This window comes from Geotrypetes seraphini, chromosome 4, assembly GCF_902459505.1.
Source record: "Geotrypetes seraphini chromosome 4, aGeoSer1.1, whole genome shotgun sequence".
NCBI classification, from domain to species: Eukaryota; Metazoa; Chordata; class Amphibia; order Gymnophiona; family Dermophiidae; genus Geotrypetes; species Geotrypetes seraphini.
Genome location: NC_047087.1, coordinates 208,320,867 through 208,346,178, shown reverse-complemented (window position 1 = coordinate 208,346,178; position 25,312 = coordinate 208,320,867). Strand labels below are relative to the sequence as shown.

General features: G+C 41.2%; 1 protein-coding gene across 4 annotated transcripts in view; it reads left to right on the top strand.

Annotated features, from left to right (window-relative positions):
* The window catches only part of WAPL (WAPL cohesin release factor), a 315,421-nt gene that overhangs the window by 275,437 nt on the left and 14,672 nt on the right, over nucleotides 1-25,312 (top strand). For all 4 annotated transcript variants that reach the window (XM_033941573.1, XM_033941575.1, XM_033941572.1 and 1 more), the window contains 2 exons: nucleotides 3,906-4,113; nucleotides 5,056-5,144. In XM_033941573.1, coding sequence (XP_033797464.1) covers nucleotides 3,906-4,113; nucleotides 5,056-5,144 — 297 coding nt within the window. The remainder of the gene's footprint in view (nucleotides 1-3,905; nucleotides 4,114-5,055; nucleotides 5,145-25,312) is intronic.

Below are 25,312 nucleotides of genomic sequence, written 5' to 3'. Positions count from 1 at the left end.
GCTGGGCTGCAGCTCGAGGGACATGTTACAGCACACAAGGGCCGTGTTATGATAGCATCAGTAGCTTTCTTACGTTCCACTCCCATTGAAGGTATTTGCAAGGCAGCTACTTGGTCCTCAATTCACACATTCACATCTCACTACTGTCTAGAATCCTATTCCAGATGAGATGATCATTTCAGCAAAGCAGTATTACAGAATTTATTTTCTTCCTAATGGCCAACTCTACCTCCATCCAATCTCAGTAAGCTAGGGAGTTCCACATGTGAGAATATGCCCGAATGCTTGTCCGAGGATAAAGCACAGTTACTTACCATAACAGGTTCTATCCGGGGACAGCAGGCAGATATTCTCACATCCCACCCATCTCCCCTGGTTAGCTTCTTAGCTTGCTTACGGAACTGAGGAACCGCGATCTGAAGTCGGATGGGAAGGTACTTGTGCGTGTGCAGTGCAGGCAGTTTCGAAGCTTCACAAAGCTTAAAGTGACGGTGCACTTTTCACTGTCCGTACTGGGCTCTGTGGATGATGTCACCCACATGTGAGAATATCTGCTTGCTGTCTCCGGATAACACCTGTTATGGTAAGTAACTGTGCTTTCTCCTATATTGAACCAGCCCCTCTGGTCCATCTTGTCAGTGTTTCATAATTAACTGTCGTACTGCACCTTTTGAAAACAACTGAAAACTATTCTATTTCATCAACACTACAGTCCATAACTTTACTTGCTTCTAGCAATCTTCTAGCACATTCACTCAGGAATGCAGCTTTGATCTTTAATGTTACGCACATGTAACTCTTTCTGCCGATTGCACCTGAAAATTTTACTGTTATTATAAACTGCTTACTTCACTATGATTGTACACTGTTATTTCTGATCTTACCTTAGTAATTCAAAACTGCATATTCTCTTTGTCCAAGCAGTATATCAAATGTAATCAATTCAATCCAGTCCAATTTATAAATGTTGTGTGGGTGATAAGGTGAGACACACAACCTCTACATCAGTGTTTCTCAATACTGCCAGTTTCGGCCCTGCCACTCCCACGACAACCTTCTTGGAGCTGCACTCCTTCAGCCTTCGTCAGTGTTCCTTGTGGTGGGCGCTGCACACAACAATTCAGGCACTGCATGTAAGTACCTGACCCAGAAGCCTTCTCTCCAACATCAGAGTTGATATCAGAGAGAAGGCTTCTGGGTCAGCCATGTGCAGCATGCGGGCTGCTGCTTGTGCCTTCCATTGCAGGAGTGCTGCTGGGGGCTGAGGAGCGAGTGCAGTTCAGACAAGTAAGAAGGATATGATGTTTCGTGACCGTTTTTGGGTTTGATGATAATTGACTTAGTACTACTAGAAATAGAGCTTTGTGTTACATTGCAGCTGAAGTGGTTTGCATATTTATATTGCATACAGGTTCTTCCTCTGTCATTTCATTCCAAGTTTTATATCTGGGGCAATGGGGGATTGTGTCTTGGCCAAAGTCACAAGTAGCCACAGTGGAAATCAAACCTGGTTCTGCTGTGGTTTAAGTGCCTTTTGTGTTAGGGGGCATGGCATGGGTGAATAATTTGACAAGAAATTCCACAGATTGTTTATTGAGTTGTATATGGTGGTGAAGAGAGAACAGGGATAGATTGAAGGGGATGCAAGGTGGGGGAATATTGGACATAGTGTTGGTGGGAGAGATGTGAGATGGTGCTGGAGAGGGGTGATAGGAATGGGCATGGGGCTAGTGGGCAGTGGTGAAAAATTCTGCCCATGATCCTGGGGATGAGAGAGGGAGAAGTATTGGACTGGGAGGATGGCCAGAAAGGAGGAATGGAGGGGAGATGTCAGACCACTGGAAGGGGGGAGGGGATGTGTGTGACAGAACTTGTCCATAGTGATTAATCAGTACAAGTACTTTTTATGTATCTAATGTTGCATGAAAAGTTTAATTAGCATTCCCCAAGACCTTGACTGAGATTGGTTGTTTATAAAAATAAATAGAAGAAATGGCATTACAATTAGTACTATTATTATGGGGGTGGAGTTTGGGTGGATGTGGGGCGGAGTTTGGGCAGGTCAAAGGTATAGCTTGGGCAGGGGTATTCAGTTGGTATTTGTTAGGCTTAGGGGGTACTTGGCTTGAAAATGTTGAGAAACACTGCTCTACATAGCAGCCCTGTTTTTTGGTACTTTTACATGTACTTTATTGAAGTATTGATATTGGTCACTTGTATACATACAGCAGAGCATCTACGTATACTATTATATTCAGTGGTGCCAATTAAATGAATAGTGGCACTGAGTTTAAGAATAATTTGAAACATTTACGGTAGATTAGACATTTCATATTATTTCCTTAAGATAAATTTCTAGCAGGTCATCATTTGTATACAGTAGTTAGAGAAAATCTATACTCCCTTGAACATTTTTCACATTTTGTTGTATAAGTACTTTAAGCATTCATACATTTGAATACCATAGTAAATGACAGCAGATAGACTGCATGGTCCAACCAGTCTGCCCAACAAGGTAAGCTCTTAGTATATAATGACATATGCATATTTTAGTAATATCTGTTAATTTTTTCTACTCTTCAACACACATTCCACACCTTTCAGGAGAGAAAATATTTTAGGGGGGGATCAAAGCATTTACCCCCCCCCCCCCCAAAAAAAAAAAAATGAAATACAATAACTGAATAGTGTTTTACCCTTCTGAGTCAATACTTTGCAGTTACAATTGCAAGTCTGTTGAGATAGGTCTCCAACTTTGCACACCTAGATTTGGCAGTATTAAACCATTCTTTACAAAACTCTGTCTTGTCTGGTTCCTTGAGGAACATTTAGTTCATGCCACAGGTTCTTAATTGCCTAGTGATGGCCTTGACTCAATCTAATTGGGTGTATGTAGCTTTCCATTGTAGCTTTGCCTGTGCTCCCTTGCCCTTCCCAGTTCTTGAGCAGTTTTGGGCTTCTGATGTGTGATCCTTTTATGCAGATCTCTTCTCTGTATTCCCCTCAGTAATTCTCAAGCCCTTTGCAGTCTAGGCTGTGATGGGACTGGGGAAATATCACCTGGGTGTAATGCATTCTCCTTATTTTCTCTGGTTATTTCTTCACAGCAGAATCTGAAGACACACTCCAATCTTCCAGACTTTTGGGGAGACTCTTGTGGGTGTCTATTACTTCAGCAACTCTCTTCCTTGTGTATACCATAGAGGCATTTTAAATCTTTTACTTCTCTGCTCCCTAACCTTTGGGTATCCTCTCTTTCACCTTTTGGACAGAAGAAGAGGGCAGAAAAAATCTCCTTCAAACTCGAAACCCCATAAGCAGTGGTCCAAGGAAAAATAGGTTACAGGGCAAACATAAAATCTCCTGCTTACTACATCATGAAAATATAAGAAAGGCCTCATCTAACAATAGGAATTACTGGTTTATGTAGACTCGGACAGAACCATTACAGCAAGCCAAGCAACATCATTTTCACTTCTGCATTTTGCTAGGTGGTAGTATCCTGCTAATGTGAAGCATACTGGAATAGTGAGGGGCCCTTACAAATCTGTCATAAATTTTCATTAAATAATGAATTACTGTTGAACTGTGTTTTTCCTCTTACAACATTCCTATAACTCTCCACACCAAATCTGCTTAATAGATTTAAACAATTGTTTTTGCATATTTGATTATTCCATGCCAGATATATTGGAACAGGATGATTATTTCAGAAATTGACGCTGAACAGAGGCATCCTATTTTGTGATGTCGCCTCCAGGAAGGCATTCTTCCTAAGTATTACATTGTGCAGTGCTGGCTAAGTAATAAAAATTAGAATGCATGTTGAATACAAGTACTGTTAAGTTACATATTATGTATGCTTGATTTTATGAAATAACTATTTCAAAATGCTTTTCCTTCAGCTTTTCCTTGAGCGAGAACAAGCAGCTCAGTTAGCGGAAAGCCAGACAGATGAGTTAATCAAAGAGGTTCCTAATACTCAGCATGACAAGAGTGGAGAGTGGCAAGAAACAGGGGGAGAGATTCAGTGGGTATCTTCCGAAAAGTGTCCGAATACAGAGGAGCAAAAAAAGAAGGACGAAGAAGAAGAAGAGCTTGACTTAAATAAAGGTGCATACGTCTGGAGCTCAAAATGAGCAATTGCTTTTACTTCGAATTTGCTTAGAAATTGCTTATGTTTTGTTTGGGGGTTTTTTCAGCAGAATTTTTATTTTTGTATTGAACTTTTCCAACATTAAAAAATACATAACCAAAGCTGACAATGCATCTAACAATTCAAAACAAAGCAACAGTAAGCTGCTAATTGCCTTCCATACACTATTTGAACCGCAAACTCTAAGCATTCCTCTATGCATCTTTTCAACATTTTTACTTTACCTTCCCCCTACCCACAAAAAAATAACCTCTCCTCCTTAACAATTTTATTTATTTTATATACCACCTTTCAATCCACTGTGGTTTACAATTATAATATTTTTACAGAAAGACAGACATTACAGATTAAAATAAAAATAAACAATACTTAATAATCTTAACTGTCCAGGGCTGCTGAGCCAAAATCATTGTAAATTCTAATAAAAGAAAAAACAACCAACGTTCTAAACAACCATGTTTTAATGCCCTATTTAAACTCAGAGACTGGGGATTCTATTTATAGTTCAAATGGAAGAGTATTCCATAGGTTGGGGCTACTATAATGAAAGTAGTCATACTTAAGGAACATAGCCAAAGTCTCAAGCATGATGGGCATAAAACTAAATAATTCTACATGATGTCCGATGTTTTGTTCAAAATGTTCAAGAGTGTTAATAGCATATCATGGTGAGATTTTCCCAATTATAGATGTACTGCCCAGTTCCATGGAAATTAGATTGCGATTGACTTGACATACTGAAATAGAAGTTTAGGAAAGATTGTGTAAGATGCCTGAAATTCTTACAGCCAATCTGCTGTGCATCTGTTCACCATTAATTGTGTCTGTATATTGATTTTAGTGTTTGTATACTCTTAGTGCTCTTTAAAAATACAGGGCTTTTTTTTATTTCATGACAGCCCTTCAGCATGCAGGAAAGCACATGGAAGACTGCATTGTGGCCTCTTATACAGCACTACTGCTGGGATGTCTCTGTCAGGAGAGTCCAGTAAGTCCATTATTCAGTGGCTGATAGCAATGGAGATTACTTGTCCTCTTGAAATCTTGACCTAAAATAGTCAGCTAACACAGGAAAATATTCAGGTTAATCACTACATTGAAAGCTATGAGACATAGTTGTAGTATAATTTACTTGTGGAAAATTGTTCTATTGAGACTAAAGTAACCTGTCCATATAAGAGTAATTCAGTTCAAACAAGGAGATATGTTTTGTCTAAAGATATTTCAAGAAATTGTTTCCCTCTTACTCAGATTTGTATTCCTATTGTTGTAAAGTAATTAGGGTTGATTGATCCATCTGATTCTAGAGAAAATCCTAGATTGTCAATGGTTTAAAAAAAAAAGTCAAATCATGGGCATGGTAAAAATCCTGGGTAATTTTGATATTCATCAATAACAAAACTGGCTTCATTTTGAAGTGATTGCACTAATATTGAAAGAAGCTTTTTAAAATCTAAAGTAGAGAATGACACTGACAAAATTCATCACTGTTCCCGTCTCCGCAGATAACCATGGGAAACTATCCCATGTCATTCTTTAGTGTCTATCTCAACCTTAGTCAATGCAAGGCTTTGAGGGTCAGTGAATGTGCCTGTTCATACCCTGATTCTTCCCTCTCTCCTTAAAGAATGACATGGAGACGGTTTCCCTGCGGTTATCTGCAGGAATGGGAACGGTGATAAATTTTGTCACCATGTCATTCTCTATTCTAAAGCCATAGATCTTAAGGTAATCTAACAGGGCAGTCTAGATTTGTCTCCAGCTTAACCGTTAACTCACTACTCAAAGCGACTCTAATTGTATAAGTACAGAAAGATAATGATAAATTGCTAAAGTTACTCAAAATCTTACAAAAGGAAAGGAGGTCAGAACTAAACTGGGCCAGTTATCAACAGTGGCTATTGGGTTTTTTTAAATACGAGGTGCTACCCAAAAGTTTGAAGAATTCAATTGTAAAAAAATTGCTTACTGAAACTCCTAGCTTCCACCGTCTCCTTCGAAGTAGTCCCCTTGAGAATGTATAAAGTGATCCCAGCGTTTTTCCCATGAGTCTATGCATCTATGGACGTCATCTTGGGTGAGTGCCTTGAGAACCTCCTGCGATTCTGCCTGGATCTCTTCAATTGTGTTAAAACGGCACCCTTTCAGTCGTAATTTCATTTTGGGGAATAGGAAAAAAATCACAGGGGAGCAAGTTCAGGCGAATAGGGAGGGTACGTAATCACTGTAATGTTTCTGGAAGTCAGGAATTGTCGAACAACGAGTGATGCGTGAGCGGCCTTCTGTTCACCGATTAGCAGTCTTGGCACAAATTTCACAGAAATGCATCTCATGTTCAATTTGTCCGACAAAATTCATTGAACTGTCCCGTATGACTGTCCTACTATCTCACAAACATCGTGGATAGTTTGCTTACAATCTGCAAGGATAGTCTCACAAACTGTTGCTATGATTTCCGGTGTGCTTGTTGACGATCTTCCGGAACGGTCATCGTCGGGGACAGATGTTCGTCTGTCCTTGACGCATTTGTACCAAAGAGAAGTTTTACTATGGCACATTGCATTATCTCCAAAGGCTTCCTGGAACATACAATGGGTTTCTGGAGCAGTTTTTTTAAAGTTTGAAACAAAATTTGATGCAGATTCTCAGTAAAATCTGTCATATCGAAATCCGCCGAGTCACTAAAACACAACCTTATAAAATCGCACAGAACAAAACAACGCGACTACTCAGCTGCACACCTGTTGGCACACTGATTCACAAAGCATACTGCTAGACACCTCTAGCGGTGGAAGGGCATATCATATTCAGTTTGCGCCCACTGTTCACATTCCCCAAACTTTTGGGTAGCACCTTGTGCTGACTAGTGTTTTTAAAAAATGCATATATTAGTGCAGATAAATGGATAGGCAGTGGTGCTGATTATACATATAGGGCTGTATTCAGTAAATGACACTGAAAAATAGGTGCTAGGAAAAATCACCATTCTGCGTTATTCTTAAAAGGGGGGGATACAGGATGAGCACCCTTTTTTAGAATAGCACCTAGCAGAGATTCCCACACCCAATGTTTGGCAGAAGAACTTACTCCAGCTGAAGCCTAGTGTAAATCCTGGTACGCATCCCCAGAATGCTATAACACAGTGTGCAGTTCTTTATAACAGCCCTGGCCCATCAATACCCTTCGTATGGCCACACTCCCTTTGGGGTTGTGCATGAAAGGATTTGGACGTGAATGGTTATAGAATTGCTTGCTGGCAAATCCAAATTAGTGTCAAGTTAATTTTAATAATTGACTGTTAGCAGCTAATTATTTATAACAGCTGATTAACTAATTTGTGCATAGATCTTGGGATCACACACAAATTTGTTGAATCCAGGGAATAATGCTATCACCACTGCTGTCTGTATGGGTAATAGTGATATTTAGCTGCAATACATACAGCTAAGTAGAGTAATTTAGCACTCTTTACAGATCTAAATTAAACCACATAGCTATATGGTTAGTGGTTGAATATTGCTGCTATCCATATAGCTAGTTATTCCATCTTCGTTAAACCCTAACTCCAATTCGCCACTATCTAGCTAGTGCTGCATTGATTACAGGGATTTTCAGTAACATTAATCACATAATGCTACCGAAAATCCACAGTTAAGTACTTTCTCTGAAGACAAGCAGGCATAATATTCTCACATGTGGGTGACATCTTCCACGGAACCTAGTGTGGACATTGCCAAGTGCACTGTCACAGGACCATCAGTTCTTAGTTTTCTGCAGAGCAAAGATGCTGTGTATTTGGTTTCTCCTCAGCACGTCAAACTTCAAAATCAGGTTTTGTGCATTCCCAATATTAGTTTTTGTCTTTTCCCTCATAATTCTTAATCCTTTTTGGTTTTTTTCACATTTCTCTTGAGTTTGGTTCAGTTTGGTCAATTTTTCATTTTCTAGCCTTTGCATCACTTTGAAAGAGCCAGAGGGCATCAACGTTTCTCTGTATACTTTTTACTGAAGCTCCCCGGGCAATCAAGCCCTTTGACTTCACATCAGCCATTTTCCCTTCCATTTCAAATTAAGTGCTGAGGAGCTTCAAGACACGTTCTCTATGTAATTGAGCTATTTCATAATTGGTGTGTTCAGTGTGAGTGTCCTGACCATCAGGACACTCACTGTGCCCTCTGTTTCTGTATGCAAAAGAGAACACTGAAAGCCCAACAACTCCACTATGAAAAAAGCCTTTGTTTCTGCATTGACATTGAGCATTGCAGCAGATTCGGAACCTGACGCACAGCCTGCATCAACACTGTGTGTACCAGTACTGAGTAGAAAGCATTAATCATCAGACTCTCTTCAGAGACAGAACTCTACATAATCTTCCTCCATGCCTAATCCATCCTGGGAGGCATCATGTAAAAAAATTAAGGAGCACAAACATTCCTCCCCTTCTAAGCATAGCATGGCAGTGTCACAAACATCCATCTCCTCAATGGATAATAATTGTCAGTGCACCATTGACCAGTCCCCATCACTATAAATCATATCTTCACCCAGATGTGCATTGACATTGAGGTCTCCCACACCTAGACAACATTCACTTCAGAATGTTTCAATACCAATATCTCTTCTGGTGCAGACACTGAGGGCCTGATTCTCTAAAAGTGCGTCCCGATTTTAGGCAGCTGTAGGCGTCCTACAGCTGTCTAATCAGCCAATCGGGATGCACGTTTTTTTAAAAAAATGCTCCCCAGGCAGGCCGCCTATATTAAAGGCAAGGCCCGCAAGACACCTAGGCCCTGATTCTGAATAGGACGCCTGGGAGAGGCGTCCTATTCAGAATCGGCCTAAACTAAACCCCGATTCTGTAACCGGCGTCCATGTTACAGACGCGGGTTAGAGAAACGGGTTAGATTAGAAACGGCCCGCTACACTTATCGCGGCAAGGGATCTCTCTGCCGCTATAAGTATAGCGGGCCGCGGCCCCCTGACCAGGAGGGTGCCCAAACCCTCTGCCCGAAGACGCACCCCCCCCCCGACACTACCGACCGCCCCCTCCCCCCCCGACATTACTGATCCCCCCCCCCCCCGACAATATCGATAGCTGGCAGGAGGGTGCCCAATCCCTCCTGCCCGAAGACGCACCCCCCCCCCGGCGCTAACCCCCCCCAAACCTCCACTCCACCAAACCTGTTCTTAGAAGGGTCTTGCACGTCTTGAGCCGGCAGGCACGCCTCGTCGAAATGAAGCGGGCCCGGCCCATCCCGCTGAAGCCTAAGGCCTGATTGGCCCAGGCTCTAGAAGCCTGGACCAATCAGGCCTTAGGCATAGCGGGTCCGCCCATCCCCACTTAATCTAAGGCCTGATTGGCCAATCAGGCCTTAGATTAAGTGGGGATGGGCGGACCCGCTATGCCTAAGGCCTGATTGGTCCAGGCTTCTAGAGCCTGGGCCAATCAGGCCTTAGGCTTCGGCGGGATGGGCCGGGAAGGGGCGGGCCCGCTTCATTTCGACGAGGCGTGCCTGCCGGCTCAAGACGTGCAAGACCCTTCTAAGAACAGGTTTGGTGGAGTGGAGGTTTGGGGGGGGGTTAGCGCTGGGGGGGGGTGCGTCTTCGGGCAGGAGGGATTGGGCACCCTCCTGCCAGCTATCGATATTGTCGGGGGGGGGCGGTCGGTAGTGTCGGGGGGGGGGTGCGTTTTCGGGCAGAGGATTTGGGCACCCTCCTGGTCAGGGGGCCGCGGCCCGCTATACTTATAGTGGCAGAGAGATCCCTTGCCGCGATAAATATAGCGGCCGCGTCTACTTACAATGTAGGCCAGCATTTTGCTGGCCTACATTTTAAGCTTCTCCTCTACTAGGGAGACGCGTAGGGCCGCCTAGGTTCAGCCTAAGGCCCTTAGACGAGCTTAGGCATCTTGCGGGTCTCCCTAGGCTCCCGGAGATGCCTTCAGGCTTGCCTGGGGAGCATTTTTTTTAAAAAAACTTGCATCCCGTTTGGCTGATTAGACAGCTGTAGGACGCCTAAAATCGGGATGCACTTTAGAGAATCAGGGCCTGAATCTCCAGGAGGAAATCCAGGCTATATGGAAACAGATTTCAGTCTGCACAGGCTTTACAGTCATCCATGCCTGCCCCAGCCCAGCCCAAGGATACATTGAGGCATCAATCAAGGATAAGGTCATGTACCTCTACTCGATGTTGAGCATTGTGGTTAGTACAGACTCATTCGTCATCAGCAGAGGATCTGTCTCCTGGGTCAGATCATCGATCCATGCCTTGTTTCACCTCGACATATATTCTGCATGCCTCTCAAAGCACAGTCACTGATTCACCTAGAAGGAAATATTTTGAAGAGTCTGATTCAGATATTTCTAACCACTCAGATGAGGATTTACCAGACTATTCAGCAGAAGAATCGTGCCCTCTGATCCTTCTCCTCTGTCTCAAAGGCATAAGTCTAATTTCAGACCTATAGCTAATTTACCATTTTTGGCAAAAATAACAGAGAAGGTAGTTTTCAATCAAATCTCAGATTTCGTAGAAAAAACTAATGCCCTACACCCTAACCAAACTGGCTTTAGACATCATCACAATACTGAACTCTCATTAATTGGTATGATTACCTCTATTCAATATTTCTTAGACCACCATCAATCAACACTATTAATTTCTATTGATCTTTCCGCCGCCTTCGATACAATTGACCATCGACTCCTTCTTGATAGACTACATTCGATTGGTATCTCTGACCAAGTCTTTTCTTGGTTTACATCCTATTTAACTGACCGTACATCTACCGTTTTCTTTAAAGATTCGCTATCAAAATCTTCATCAACTATTTATGGGGTTCCCCAAGGGTCTATTCTTTCTCCATTATTATTTAATATCTTTCTTGCCCCTCTAGTCACTTTATGTCAATCCGTAGGTTTTCAAGTTTTTGCGTATGCAGATGATATCCAACTGCTGCATCCTATAGATACTAATAAAAAATCGGATATTCAAGAGATCGATGAAAAATTAGATCTAATACATAATTGGTTAAAAACAAATAAGCTTGCACTTAACATTAAAAAAACCAACGTGATGTTTTTTCCGTGGAAAGAAAATCTTGAACTAGTTGCTCCTATTACTATAAAAAATGTCCCCCTTCAAATAGTTAAAAATACAAAAATTCTAGGAGTCACTTTTGATAATAAACTAAATTTTCACGATCACATCAGTAACATTGTTAAATCTATTTTTTATAGATTACGCAGGATTCGATCTATTTCAAAATTCTTATGCCCGAAATCACTAAATATTCTTATCCATTCTCTGGTGATTTCAAAAATAGATTACTGTAATTCTCTTTTTAAAGGAATATCATTAAACGAAATTAAACGTCTTCAAATTATCCAAAATATCTCCATTAAACTCATAACCAAATCAAGAAAATTTGACCACGTTACACCACTTCTGAAAAATGCACATTGGCTCCCAGTTATTCACCGGATAACATACAAACTCTGTTTACTTACCTTTAAAACTCTTTTGAACAAAACCCCAGCATTTATATATAAATCATTAATTCCGTATCATCCATCTAGAACATTAAGATCTAATGAGCAACATCTTTTAACCATTCCATCGCTTAAAATCATTAATACCAGACGGCAGTTCATCTTTTCTGTGACCGCCCCACAGACATGGAATTCCCTCCCAATTTATTTACGTATGGAGCAGGACCTCGGAAAATTTAAAAGTAATTTAAAAACCTTTCTTTTTAAAGATGCTTTTAGTAACCCCTAGGCCACAGATTACATATTATTAAACTATGTTTTAATTTGTTTTCCTATTGTACTTTTCCTTTGTATTGCTTTACCATTCCTAGTTGTATTTCGCTATTCCTTCCTTCCCTATGTTCCTTAAATGATGGTTTAGTTTTTAACCCAATGTTACTATTCAAAGTTTGTACTGTATTGTTTATTTTGTAATTCCTAATGAATGTATTTTAAATTGTTCATCGCTTTGAAATCTGACTAAGCGATTAATCAAGAGATATATTAAACTTGAAACTTCACTAGACAACATAACCTTTATTGGGTTTGTCCAACAAATGAGTCAAAGTCTTTCTATCAAAATGGAGACCGAGGAAGAATCTTGTTCAGAGCTTTTTGAACTTCTTGACTATGAATCTGCCAAATCACTGTATCAAGGTGCCTTTACATAGGGCCATGAGAGATAGCCTATTTAAGAATCGAGAGAAACCTTTTTTTAGTCCAGTGAGCTTCTAAAAAATTGACATAATGTACAGAATACAAAAAATGTCTAGGGTTTGAGAGAACACAACTCCAGCATCGCTCTTTCATTGTGGCATCTGCCCTATAACTCACACAGTTCAAGGTCATGTGCTTCTGCTCTGTCAGGCAGGGAAGCCAGAACGCTGGACTCTTTTGGTAAACGCATTTTTCAATCATCAGTGATCATAAATAAGATTATGGACTTCCAGTTCTATTATTTAAAATCTTTTTTTTAAACAACTTTCAGAATTCTAACAGTTATCCAAGAACTTGTTCACTACCAGGAAGTTCTAGCTAGAGGTATATTTGATGCATTCGGATCAGCAGTGGTAATTGCTGTGCACTGTTTATCTTGATTTAGGACTTCTGATCTAGAAACTTCAGTCGAAGAGTGCCTTTCAGAAGGATGATAATCTGGAGACAAGATTGAGGAAGTAAAACGCCTGATGAAATTATAAAACACACTGACTGACAACTTTGTCTAAGCCTCAAACCTCTGTCATCATGGTCTTTTTCTAGAAGATGCTCTGCTCCATCTAGATATTCATACTACTACAACATGAGATGTCATTGTATTCAGCCATCTTCATAATTCTCTAGGCCCGATGGTCACTGACCCTGTGCAAAGCAAGAAATTTCACAGAAATCTCAACCTCATTCTCAGTCTAAATAGCAGTCATCCTTTTGACTTTTCTAGAGAGAATTGCCAATATTTATTTCACTTTACCTCCCACTCACCCCATTGGAGGGAGATTAGTCTATTTTCACCAATGCTAGACTCTTGTCACAACTATAGCTGATGCTTTGATCAGAAAGCCTCCAGAAGACTCTCCTTTACCAGGAATTATCAGCCCTTCTCTAGCCAAACATAATAGAACCTGTTCCTCTGCAGGAGAGGGACCGGAAGTTCTATTCAAAGTATTTTCTGATACCAAAAAGGACCAGAGGCCTTTGACCTATTCTAGACCTCTGAGGCCTAATAACATTTTGCTGAAGAAGTTGTTTCACATGGTCTCTCTATTAGAAAAAGGATTGGTTTTGCTCTCTAGATCTTAAAGAAGCCTATGCTCACATATCCATCCTACCTGCTCACCTCTTCTACTTCTGCATAGGCCCCTGGCAATTCAAGAACAAGGTCTTGCCTTTTAGACTAGCCTCTCTCCTCTTATCTTCATGAAATGCCTAGTAGTAGTTGCTGCAGCCCTATACTCATGGAGGTTTCATGTGTTTCTTTTCTTAATCACTGGTTGATTAAGGCTTTATCTCAAGCAGCTCAAGCAATTCATTACCTCAACAGTTCAACTCCTTGAGCTTCTTGGATTTCCTTTTAACTTCCAAGAGTCACAACTACAGCAGTCTCAGTCCTTGGCGTTCATAGGAACACTCTTGAATACAATTCAGGTTTGTACTTTTTTACCTGAGCAGAGAGTCCTCAATCTCATTCATCTGTGTCAAACAATCTCCACAGTAGGAGTATATACACTACACTCAAGCGTACTTCTGCATGCCATATGTAATGTGCCTTCTCAGTCATGTGACATCAGCGGTTCACTTGACCCCATTTGCACGTCTTCACTTATTCCACAATAGCATTATTTTTATTCAATTTTTTTTCTATACCGTTCTCCCAGGGGAGTTCAGAACGGTTTACATGAATTTATTCAGGTACTCAATCATTTTTCCCTATCTGTCCCGGCAGGCTCACAATCTACCTAATGTACTTATCAACCCAGTGGTCCCAAGCCATGGGATCTCTATCTGCTCCAGTACAGCTTACTCCATTTCTCCAACACTCTCTCCAGTGGTGATTGATAGCCCACAATCTTTCATAGGTTTCATATGTCACGCAGCTTGTCAAGTTTGGCATAACTTAAATGCACCTTACCCTTGTTCTTCAGACAATGTTACTGATCTCATATAGATATCTTTTCTAGGTTTTGCACACCATTCACATCCTCACCAGGTTCACCTCCAGTTTTCACACACTGTACAATCTCATTTACGATATCTTCTTTAACATACAGCTGTATAATACTCCCTTGTTTATTATTAGGACTCCTGAGGAAGATATTTTAATCGAAATACAGACTGTTGGGTCATCATTTCTCTAGAGCAGGGGTGCCCACACTTTTTGGGCTTGCAAGCTACTTTTAAAATGACCAAGTCAAAATGATCTACCAACAATAACATTTTTAAAAAACACAATGCTCACTGAAAGGCAGAGAAAATGTTAATTATCATTCATATTCCGGGATTTTTTCAAAGAGGTCAAGGCAGAAGACTCTATACAATGTCATCTCAATAACAACAATACAGAAATAGACAAATATACCCCTTCCTTTTTTACTAAACTACGATCGCAGTTTTTAGTGCAGGGAGCTGTGCTGAATGCCCCGTGCTGCTCTCGATGTTCATAGGCTCCCTGCACTAAAAACCGCTATTACGGTGTAGTAAAAGGGAGCCATAGTGCAAAATATAGACAGCAGATATAAATTCTCAAAACAGCCACGTTTTGATCACTAAATTGAAAATAAAATAATTTTTCCTACCTTTGTTGTCTGGTGATTTCATGTGTCTCTGGTTGCACTTTCTTCTTCTGACTTCACTCTGGCTGCACTTCTTCTGACATTCTTCTTCTTCTGGCATTCAGCCCACTCCTGCATCCAATATTTCTTCCCTTCTTTCAGCCTCCTGTATGCTTTCTTTCCTCCAGACCTCATTCTCTCCCCCAACTTTTTCTTTCTTTCTCCCTGCCCCCTTCTTTCTTTCTTTCTCCCTGCCCCCTTCTTTCTTTCTTTCTCCCTTTCTTTCTCCCTGCCCCCTTCTTTCTTTCTTTCTGTCTCCCTGTTCCCTCTTTCTTTCTGTTTCCCTTCTTTCTTTGTCTCCCTGTCTGCCCCCTTTGTTTCTTTCTCCCTGCCCTCCCCCCAAGCCACTAGGTTTGCCGCTGCCATCGGGGAACAGGCCTCCAAGCCACCGCCTCCCCAAGCTCTCCCTGCAGAAGCCTTGCGCTGACCAGTGTTCCGCTCCCCATCAATACTGATGTCGGAGAGGAAGTTCCGGGCCAGTCAGGCAGCGATTGGCTGGCTCAGAAATTCCTCTCTGACGTCAGAATTGATGTCAGGGAGAGGCATGCTGGTCAGCGCGAGGCTTCTGCAGGCCCAAATCTCTGGACGCCCAGGGCCGAGGAAGAGAAAGAGCCTGGGCACGAGAGAAATCCAGTCTATAAATCCTTCCATGAGAGCCGTTCCAGTCTCCTTTCAGCACAGCACTTACAAGAATGCATAGCTGCCCCCCCCCCACACACACACACACACAATAGGAACCACCTCAGCTTCCCATTTTTAGGGTCAAGACGTCAGAGGAGCAGCAGCAGCTCCGGCATTTTTGGGCAGAGCACCTCCCACTCCAGTCTGGCGGCTCTGTTGATTCCGCCAGGGGCAGCCGGCGCTCAGCTCTCCAGGGTTGTGACTTCCCTAGACCACCCTCCCGCCTTCTCCCAAAGGAAGTGACATCATCCCCCAGTCTATCAAAGAGTGTCTACGGGAGAAAGCGAAAGAGGGAAGACGGGTTCTGGCAGTCTGGCAAGGAAGGGCACAGCGAGAATGGGTGTGCATGAAGGGGGAACCTTGGGGAGAGGAAAGCTGATCGGCCGTTCGATCGGGACGGCAACACGAGTATCTGGGCTCCGCGATCAACTCGCCTTGCCTTCCCGATCGACCGGTCGATCGCGAGTGATGTATTGGGCACCCCTGCTCTAGAGCAAAGGAGGATTTGTATTACACAACAATTTACTGATTGAATAAAGTGCCTGCATCTTGTACATCATATCTGCAATTTTGTTTTTGTTCTTGCTTGTTCGATATCCACTGCAGAGTTGTTGGACTTGTTCTCTTTTGTTAATCTCTTCCAGAGATATGATTCTGGCAATTTGGGAGTCCCACCTATGAGAATATTATGCCTGCTTATTCTCAGAGAAAGTAGAGATGCATCCCTGTAGCAGGTGTTCTCCAAGAACAGCAGGCATATATCCTCACATCCAAGAGCTTTGTGACTGAATTTATGGTTCTACAAGCCAATGTTGGGTGGGAAGACACTGACATACATGTGGTATGGGCACTTCCTAAAGATTTAAAATTAATTTGTCCAAATAAATCACCCCTAGAGCAACTGATATTATGCTTTCATATGATCCTCAGCTGGCTCTTTAGTCATGCATTTTACAATTTTTTTGCATGAGTCGTTATCGTCACTGGATCAATACATTTTATATCCACTTATTATATCTACTTAAATATTAATTTCACACATCTTTTAGTTATAAACTTTAACTGCCTCTCCCGACATGATCACGTTTCATTAAACCTTCTTCAGGGTCGAGGCTCTAAAAGATATAAAAAGACAGTATTAAATTTCCCACTGAGGTTGTATTACATTTTTAACTACAAATTGCTAACCTTAAGAGTTATATTTAGAGCTATAAATTTTAAACTGTTAGCTTTAGAAAGAGAGATGCAGCAGAAAGATTCTCAATGATTTAAAAAAACTTACTATTTATCATAACACATCTCTATTTCTCACACTTCACAGCACAGCAGTAGCTAATTTCAGTCATTAGCATCTAACGTCATTTCCCCTATTAAATTCACTCTCTCCTTTAAGGGGAAACTGACAAAACAGTCACTAATAGGACCGTTTTACCTGTTCTAAGGTTGCTAAGAAGATAGCTTCACTTAGCAACCGTTCACCCAGAAAGACTTTTAAATTGGAGGGGAACCCCTTTCCCCCGTTACAGCAGAGTAAACTATGGTTTAATTAAAACAAGGGACATCCAATCTAGTTCTTCATTAAAACCTGCCGGAGCCATAAAATTTAAACAGAAGATCCATTTTTGTTCTTTTAATTTAAGTAGTTTATAATTTCCTCCCTCCCTCCTACTTGTACTGAATCAATAATTCGCCATCTAATGTCTGTTAACTTATGACCCATTTGTTTTCCAATGAGCTACAGTGGGGGCAGTATCACTTTCAGTATTAACTCTTGATTTATGTTCAGTGAGGCACAACTTTATAGAACGAAAGGTGCGTCCCACATAAATCTTGTCACAGGAGCACTGAATAATGTAAATAACATTTATAGTAATGCATGAAGTGTTCATGCTAGTGTATATTTGTTCTCCGGTTTGAGGTTGGATCCAGTTCTCACCTATCATAGCTTGTGGACACCATTGGCAGCATCCATATACACTGTGCATACCCTTCTGATTTTCCTATAACTTAATCTTCAGTAATTCCCCTATATTTCTATTTCTCTGGAAGGCAAAAATGAATGATTCCTATATGATATTCATCAACTGGATGACATGCCAATGCCTTTGAATAATATGCTTTACCTCCATCGATAGAGGGGAGAATTTCTGCACATATATAAAACCTTGTTCTTTATTTCTTCCTCCAGTTGTTAATAATAGCTCCCTTTGGGTATATTTCGCTCTTAGGTAGGCTGCTTTAATAATGCCATTGGGATATCCTCTTTGGTTGAATCTTCTCCAAAGCAGTTTGACTTATATTTTATAATCTGAGTGATAAGCATAATCTCCTAATATGTAAAAACTGACTAATAGACAGGCTTGCTTTTAAGCGATAAGGATGGAAGCTATGGAAACATAAAAAGTTGGTTCTATCAGTATCGTTATAATATAGATATGTATGCAATTCATTCTCCACTTTAGTTATTTGGATATCCAAAAGGTTCACAGTAGTCTGGCTGTAAATCGCTATTAATTGTATACATGGATTGAGAGTATTGAGCCACCTTATAAACAGTATTAGTTGTTGTTTAAACGAGGACCAAACAAAAAGAATATCGTCCAAAAACCTCCTCCAAAACTTCACATATTGAAATTGGTCAGCTGGGTATATAAGCTGTTCCTCCATATTTGCCACATAGATTGTTGCTAATGAAGGGGCCAAAGAGGCCCCCATTGCTATACCATGTGTTTGTAAAAAGTACTCATCATTAAATAAAAATAAATTCTTCTGGAGCACTATAGTTGCCAGTTCTACCAAAAAGGAGCATTCAATTCTTGGTAATATGTTTTAATCCATCATTTAATATCTGTAATGCCTTATCTACTGGAATCATATATAATGAAGTGATATCCATTGTTACCAGCCAATCATGATCATTAAGTGTTCCTAGGTCATGTAATAAATTTATTTCAAAGAGTTTTTACTGAGGACTACAGAAAACCAACAATAAATAAAACCTTACAAAACTATTCTTGTCACTCATTTTGTTTTTTTTCCCCAGAACACCCAACCCGCCCTTCCCCCTCCCCCCCAACAACCAGAAGCAAATGCAAAGAGGCCCATTGTAAAACACAGATAAAAACATACAGAACAAAGAAGACCTCAAACCAATCCCCCCAGAGCATCCCTTCAGATAACCAATACAAGATATCAAAAATAGATAAACTTAAGATGCCAAGAACAGCCTAACCACCCCCCACCTCCCAAAGGCCCTCCCCAGTCCTCAAACCCACCCCCCATTGCATCATATGAAACCAAGAAAGTAGGGAAAGAAAGAGAATTGAGAAAAAGAAAGAAAGAGAGAAAAAAGAAAAACAAAACAGAGGGCAAGGCGGATGAGACTCACTGGTATCCACCAAACAACAGAGAAGTACAAAGCCACCTTTATAGCCCATTCAAAATATCAGTAGGCGCTTTATGAGATAAAGATAGGATATACGGCCTCCAAACCTGAAGGAAAAACTTTTTCTTCTTACTAGAGCTAGCCATCCTACGCTCTAGTAAAAGCATGCAAAGGGTTCCTCCATGCCCAAAAAGAAGGTGGCTGCTCACCCACCCATACTGCTAAAGTTTCCCTCTTCTTAACAACCTTAGAGCAGAAAAAATGGTCCTATTAGTGACTGTTTTGTCAGTTTCCCCTTAGAGGAGAGAGTGAATTTAATAGGGGAAAGTCAAACCCTGCTGACTGACATTAGCTACTATTGTGCTGTGAAGTGCATGTGTTATGATAAATAGTAAGTATTTTTATCATTAAGGCTCTTTCTGCTGCGTCTCTCTTTCTAAAGGTAATGGTTTAAAATTTATTGCTCTAAATATAACTCTTTAAGATTAGCAATTTGTAGTTAAAAATGTAATACAACCTCAGCGGGAAATTTAATACTGTCTTTTTATATCTTTTAGTCTTGACCCTAGAGAAGGTTTAATGAAACGTGATCATGTCGGGAGAGGCAGTTAAAATTGATAACTAAAAGATAAGTGTGAAATTAATATTTAAGTGGATATAAAATGTATTGATCCAGTGAGAAATAGCTCATGCAAAGAAATTGTATAATGCATGACTAAAGAACCAGCTGAGGAACGTATGAAAGCATAATATAGGTTGCTCTAGGGGTGATTTATTTGGATGAATTAATGCTACTGAACCCCTATATATGAATAGTGTGAAGACATTTGATCTTAAAGATTTAAAATGGCATTTGATCTTAAAGATTTAAAATGACATTGCACTTAGTAGAGTCTGTATGGGTTCCGTGGATGACCTTCCACATGCGAGAATATATGTCTGCTGTCCTCAGAGAACACCTGCTACAGGTAAGTATCTTTGTTTTAAATTTATTGTTGGCTGCCAAATTATATTAATATGACTATCACATTCATATAGGGGAGTTAAACCAATGTCACCAGTTTTTTTTCCAGCCCATTAACTTTAGCATGGATTGATGAATTTATTTTTGGGTTCTTTTTTTTTTCTTTTTTTTATAATATTTATTTGAAATTTTTCAGAAAAAAATACAAAGCCTCAGAGGTATAACAAATACAAAACTGAAAATCCACATTAAACAGTCCCTCTCTACCTCCCCCCAAACTCTCAATAACAAAAAATGTACCGTAACCCTTCAGTACAATGCACAAGAATACAGCCAGTAAAACCAAACCACCCTTCCCTCCCCCACTCCAGGGTCAATAATACAAATAATAGCAAAACAAAAGGGTTGCAAGTAACAAATATATGACTAATCATAGGTCATAAGGTACTTTCACACCATCTGATATAGGGATCCCACACCTTAGAAAAGGGAGTAAGACGAGTATGTAGCATAGCAGTCAATTTAGACATACGAAAAATAAAGTCCACTTTCTGCAGTAGGTGAGTCCGACCTGGGGGAAAAGACTGTTTCCAATGGGCTGCCAATAAAAGTCTCGCAGCAGTAAAGACAAAACAAGCTAGTTTGTGCTTTAGCAGTCAACGGAGCCAATGGAAGATGTAAAAGAGCACTACCCATATTTCGAGTAAGAGTGGTATGTATGATGTCAGACAAAAGTTCAAAAACCATAGGCCAATAGGGGTTAACTCGCGGGTAGTCCCACCAAATGTGAAGAAAGGTTCCCGGCTGACCACAATTTCTCCAGCATAAATTTGACACCTGGGGGTACATTTTAATGAGACGCATGGGCGTAAGGTACCACTGGTACAGCATCTTGTATCCATTTTCCACCAAAGAACTAGCTATAGAAACACGGAGCAAGCGGAGAAACACCCGCTCCCAGTTAATAGCTGGCTGAACCAGTTGCAAGAGTCCCAGACAGAGATAAATTTAATTGGGGGGGGGGCCTGTTGTTCAATAAGGGCTTTATAAAACCTAGAAATGCACCCCCAACCACTACTCCCCATAAGCGCCCACTTCAGTGGGGTCTCCTCTAAGCGAAGATCACTGAGAGCCCTGCGACCAATAAAGTCTGCCACCTGATGATAGGGAAAGTATTCATTCTCCATCAAATCATAAGCCTCTCTCAAATCAGAAAACGATACTAATTTACCATCTTCCACAAAATCCCCCAAGTCCATAAAACCCTGTTGAGCCCAAACACGAAAGCGAGGATCTACTTTTCCAGGTGCAAAACCCGCCGCCACCCACAACAGGGTACTACGAAAATAAAGTTTAGAGCGAAAAAGACGGGTCCGTGTCCTAGCCCACACCACAAACGTGTGATGTAGAAACGGATTAGCCCCTTTAATCAGCTGTCGAACCTCCCTCACCGGTAACCAAGGCAGGATCCGACACAGCTCCTCAGAACCCAAAATTCTTTCTAAGTGAACCTAACTCTTCGATCTATATTTACACCAAGCTAAAAATGACTTTAATTGAGCCGCCACATAATAGCGCCACAAACAAGGTACCGCCATACCCCCATGGGCCCGAAATTGATGCAACACACTTCTCAGTACCCGTGGAGGTTGATTTTTCCAAATATATTGAAAAACTCTTCTAGCCATCCCATGAAAAAAGTCACTGACAATGGAATAGGCAAAGCTTGAAAAAGATAAAGCAATTTTGGTAAAACCAACGTTTTCACACTTTGAATACAGCCATACCAAGATAATGAAGTATTCTCCCATCTATCCAAATCAGCCCAAAGGGATTTCAATAGCGGCGGAAAATTAAAATCAAATAAAAATCGGGGCTGCGATGTAATATTAACTCCCAAGTAACGGATAAATTTAGATGCCCACATAAAAGGATACCTAGACTTCAACACAGCACAATCTCTGGGGTGCGCTGATAAGTTAAGAATCTCTGACTTATCCATATTAGTGCGAAAACCAGAAACCACACCATATCGAGTCAGTTCATCAATAATCCCCGATAAAGAAGTCCGTGGGTGAGTTAACAGAAAAATAACATCGTCAGCAAACATCAGAAATTTGGTGGAAAGCCCACCACACATTGAATATTCTGCTGGGCTCGAACATGAGAAGCCAAAGGCTCCATGGCCAATGCAAAAAGTAAAGGCGAAAGAGCACAGCCCTGTCTGGTCCCTCGTGCCAACATAAAATTATCAGTATAACTCCCATTAATACAGAGAGCTGCTAAAGGCTTTGTATATAAAATTTGAAGCCAAGTAAAATTTGCCCCCCAACACCCGTAGCTGATAAAGTGCTCAACAAAAAGGGCCAAGACACCCGATCGAAAGCCTTTTCAACATCGACACTCAACAGCAAAGCTGGTAAATTCTCATGCTGTACAAACCATATCAAATGAAGCAGCCTACAGATATTGTCAAAAGTTTGTCTCCCCTCAATAAAACCAGCCTAATCATCTTGAATTAATTGGGGCATATAACGTTGCAGCCTACAAGCTAATATTTTTGTAAAAATCTTATAGTCTGTATCTAACAACGAGATTGGTCTGTATGATCCACATTGAGCAGAATCCTTACCTGGCTTCAAAATGAGCATTACACCCGCCAATCTCCAAGAATAAGGCAACTCTATACCCTGATCCAGGCTATTAAAAGCCCGGGTAAGGGGGACCAACTAATAAATGCCTAAGACATTTATAAAAGCGATTCGTAAAGCCATCCAACCCGGGTGCCTTCCATTAGCTAAGGTAGAAATCGCCCACAGGGTTTCCTCTTCTAATTTAGGGGCTTACTGATCATCTGCTTCCTCAGGCGTCAGTTCAGAGAGCCGCGCCTGAGCCAAATAGGCATCAATTTGAGCTTGAGATACTGTATGCTCTGGTGTATAGAATGTTTGATATAAAGAAAGGAAAGCACGAGCGATGTGTTCCGAGGTATAGCATGCAGAACCATCCACGGCACGCACCATAGTAATCACATTTCGCAATTTCCTGGCCTTCAACTTGTGAGCCAGCAGATGGCCCGTCCAATTACCCTGCTCAAAATGCTTCTGCTGAACAGATTGTAACTGTTCCGATAACTCATCTAACTGCATCACCTGGAGGTAACTCTACGCACTTTGTCCAAATGAGTCAATATAGAGGTGGAAGAGGGAGTCCGTTTATGTGCTTGCTTTAAATAAAGCAATTGCTGCCTCAAGGACTCCTGTTTTCGCCCACATTTTTGCCGTCTATGCGCCCCAATAGATATAATATTGCCACGTAAAACAGCCTTCATGCCTTCCCAAAAAATAAAAGGAGAAATCTCATCACTAGTATTAAACTCAATATATTCCTCGAGGCATTTCTATCCGTGACACTATCACCGGGTCCATCAGCAGACTGTCGCAAAGCCTCCAAAACCGCCTTCCAAAAGGAGCCAAATGAGGGTGCAAGACAAAAGGTATGAGGCATGATCCGACCACACCTGTGAAGCTATAGAAACATCAGATATCCGGGAGAGCAAAGCCTTATCAACCCCCCCAAAAGTCGATACGGGAATACGAATTATGCACTTCAGAGAAATAAGTATAGTCTTTGGTGAAATGCCTCCAAGGGTCAAGAAAAGCCCATGTCGTGAAAAAAGAATGCAATTGTTTTCTATCAGATTTACCATAATGAATCGACTGGGTCGAATTATCCAACCCTGTATCATATTTCAAATTAAAATCCCCCCTATGATCAAATGGCCCTCTACCACCCCACGCAGAACGAGATCCAAAGATTTCAAAAAAGCTTTTTGCTTAGAATTTGGAGCATAAAGATTGCAAAAAAGTATAAAGCATCTGCTAAAGCTCCACTTTCAAAATTATATACCGACCCTGTGGATCACGTACCACATGCTTAACCTTCGGGTCAAGATGTTTGGCAAACAAAATCCCAATACCATGTTTTTTTTAGAACCATCCTCATTGAAGGCAAGGTAAATATTTTTTTTTATTTATTTAATTTTCTATACCGTTCTCCCAGGGGAACTCAGAATGGTTTACATGCATTTATTCAGGTACTCAAGCATTTTTCCCTATCTGTCCCGGTGGGCTCACAATCTATCTAATGTACCCGGGGCAGTAGGGGGATTAAGTGACTTGCCCAATGTCGCAAGGAGCTGCGTGGGTTTAAACCCACAACCTCAGGGTGCTGAGACTGTAGCTTTTAACCACTGCGCCACACTCTCCCCAAAATATGGGGATAATGAGGATGTTTCAAAAGCGACTCATATTGTGGCTTAAGATGGATCTCTTGAAAGAAACCCACCCCAGCCTTCAACCGATCAGCCTCTTTAAAAAGCAATTGCCTCTTTCGGGGCACATTCAGACCCCTTACATTCAGGGTAAAGAAACAAAGACCACTAGGTGCCATTCAAAAACCCTTCAAGCACACATGCAACCATACTTCCAACAAACAATCCAGCACAACCAACACCGCATACCTACAGTAAATAATGACCCTTCCCCAACCCCTCCCCCCAACCCCCTCTCTCCCCCCAAACCCCTAACAAACCATAGGCCCTCAATAATTTGGGCTAGAAGAGAAAGTGCGGGACCACGAAAAATAAGAAAAAAAAGCAACCCACCAAACCCCAAATCACACTATCCATACAATAGGTGAAGAGAGAAGCTGCCATACACACAAAGAGGGAACGGCACAATAGTATGTCTTAAAGCAAACAAGAGGAACAAGCCAGACTAAATCAAACAACTCAAAGTCTCTTAACTAGCTATCAAACCAGCAAAGAAAATCAGTTAAGTGCAGGAACCGAGCCCTGCTCTAAGCCAGACCACCGCTGCAGCCTCTTGCTATTAGTAGGAATCTGTTTCCAGCTTAGCGATTGAGCTCCGGTTCCAGATGATGTAGCCGGTTCCTCCTGGGCTGAAAAAAGCTGAGCCTCTCGTAATATCGCAATGGTTTCCTCCACAGATGTGATTTTGTGCTGATGAGAAACTACCTGGAAGGAGAGTCCAAGTGGGAAAAGCCACCGATATCTGATGGCATGTGATTGTAAACAGCGAGTGACTTCCCGAAAGTCCCAACATTTCCGTAGAGTAATCGCCGATAAGTCCACAAAGAGCTCCACTTTAGAATTGTGCCAGATAATATGCCCCAGTTTCCGAGCAGCTTGAAGAACTTGGGCTTTAACAGGGTAGCGGGAAAAACAAGCCACCACATCCCGCGGGTG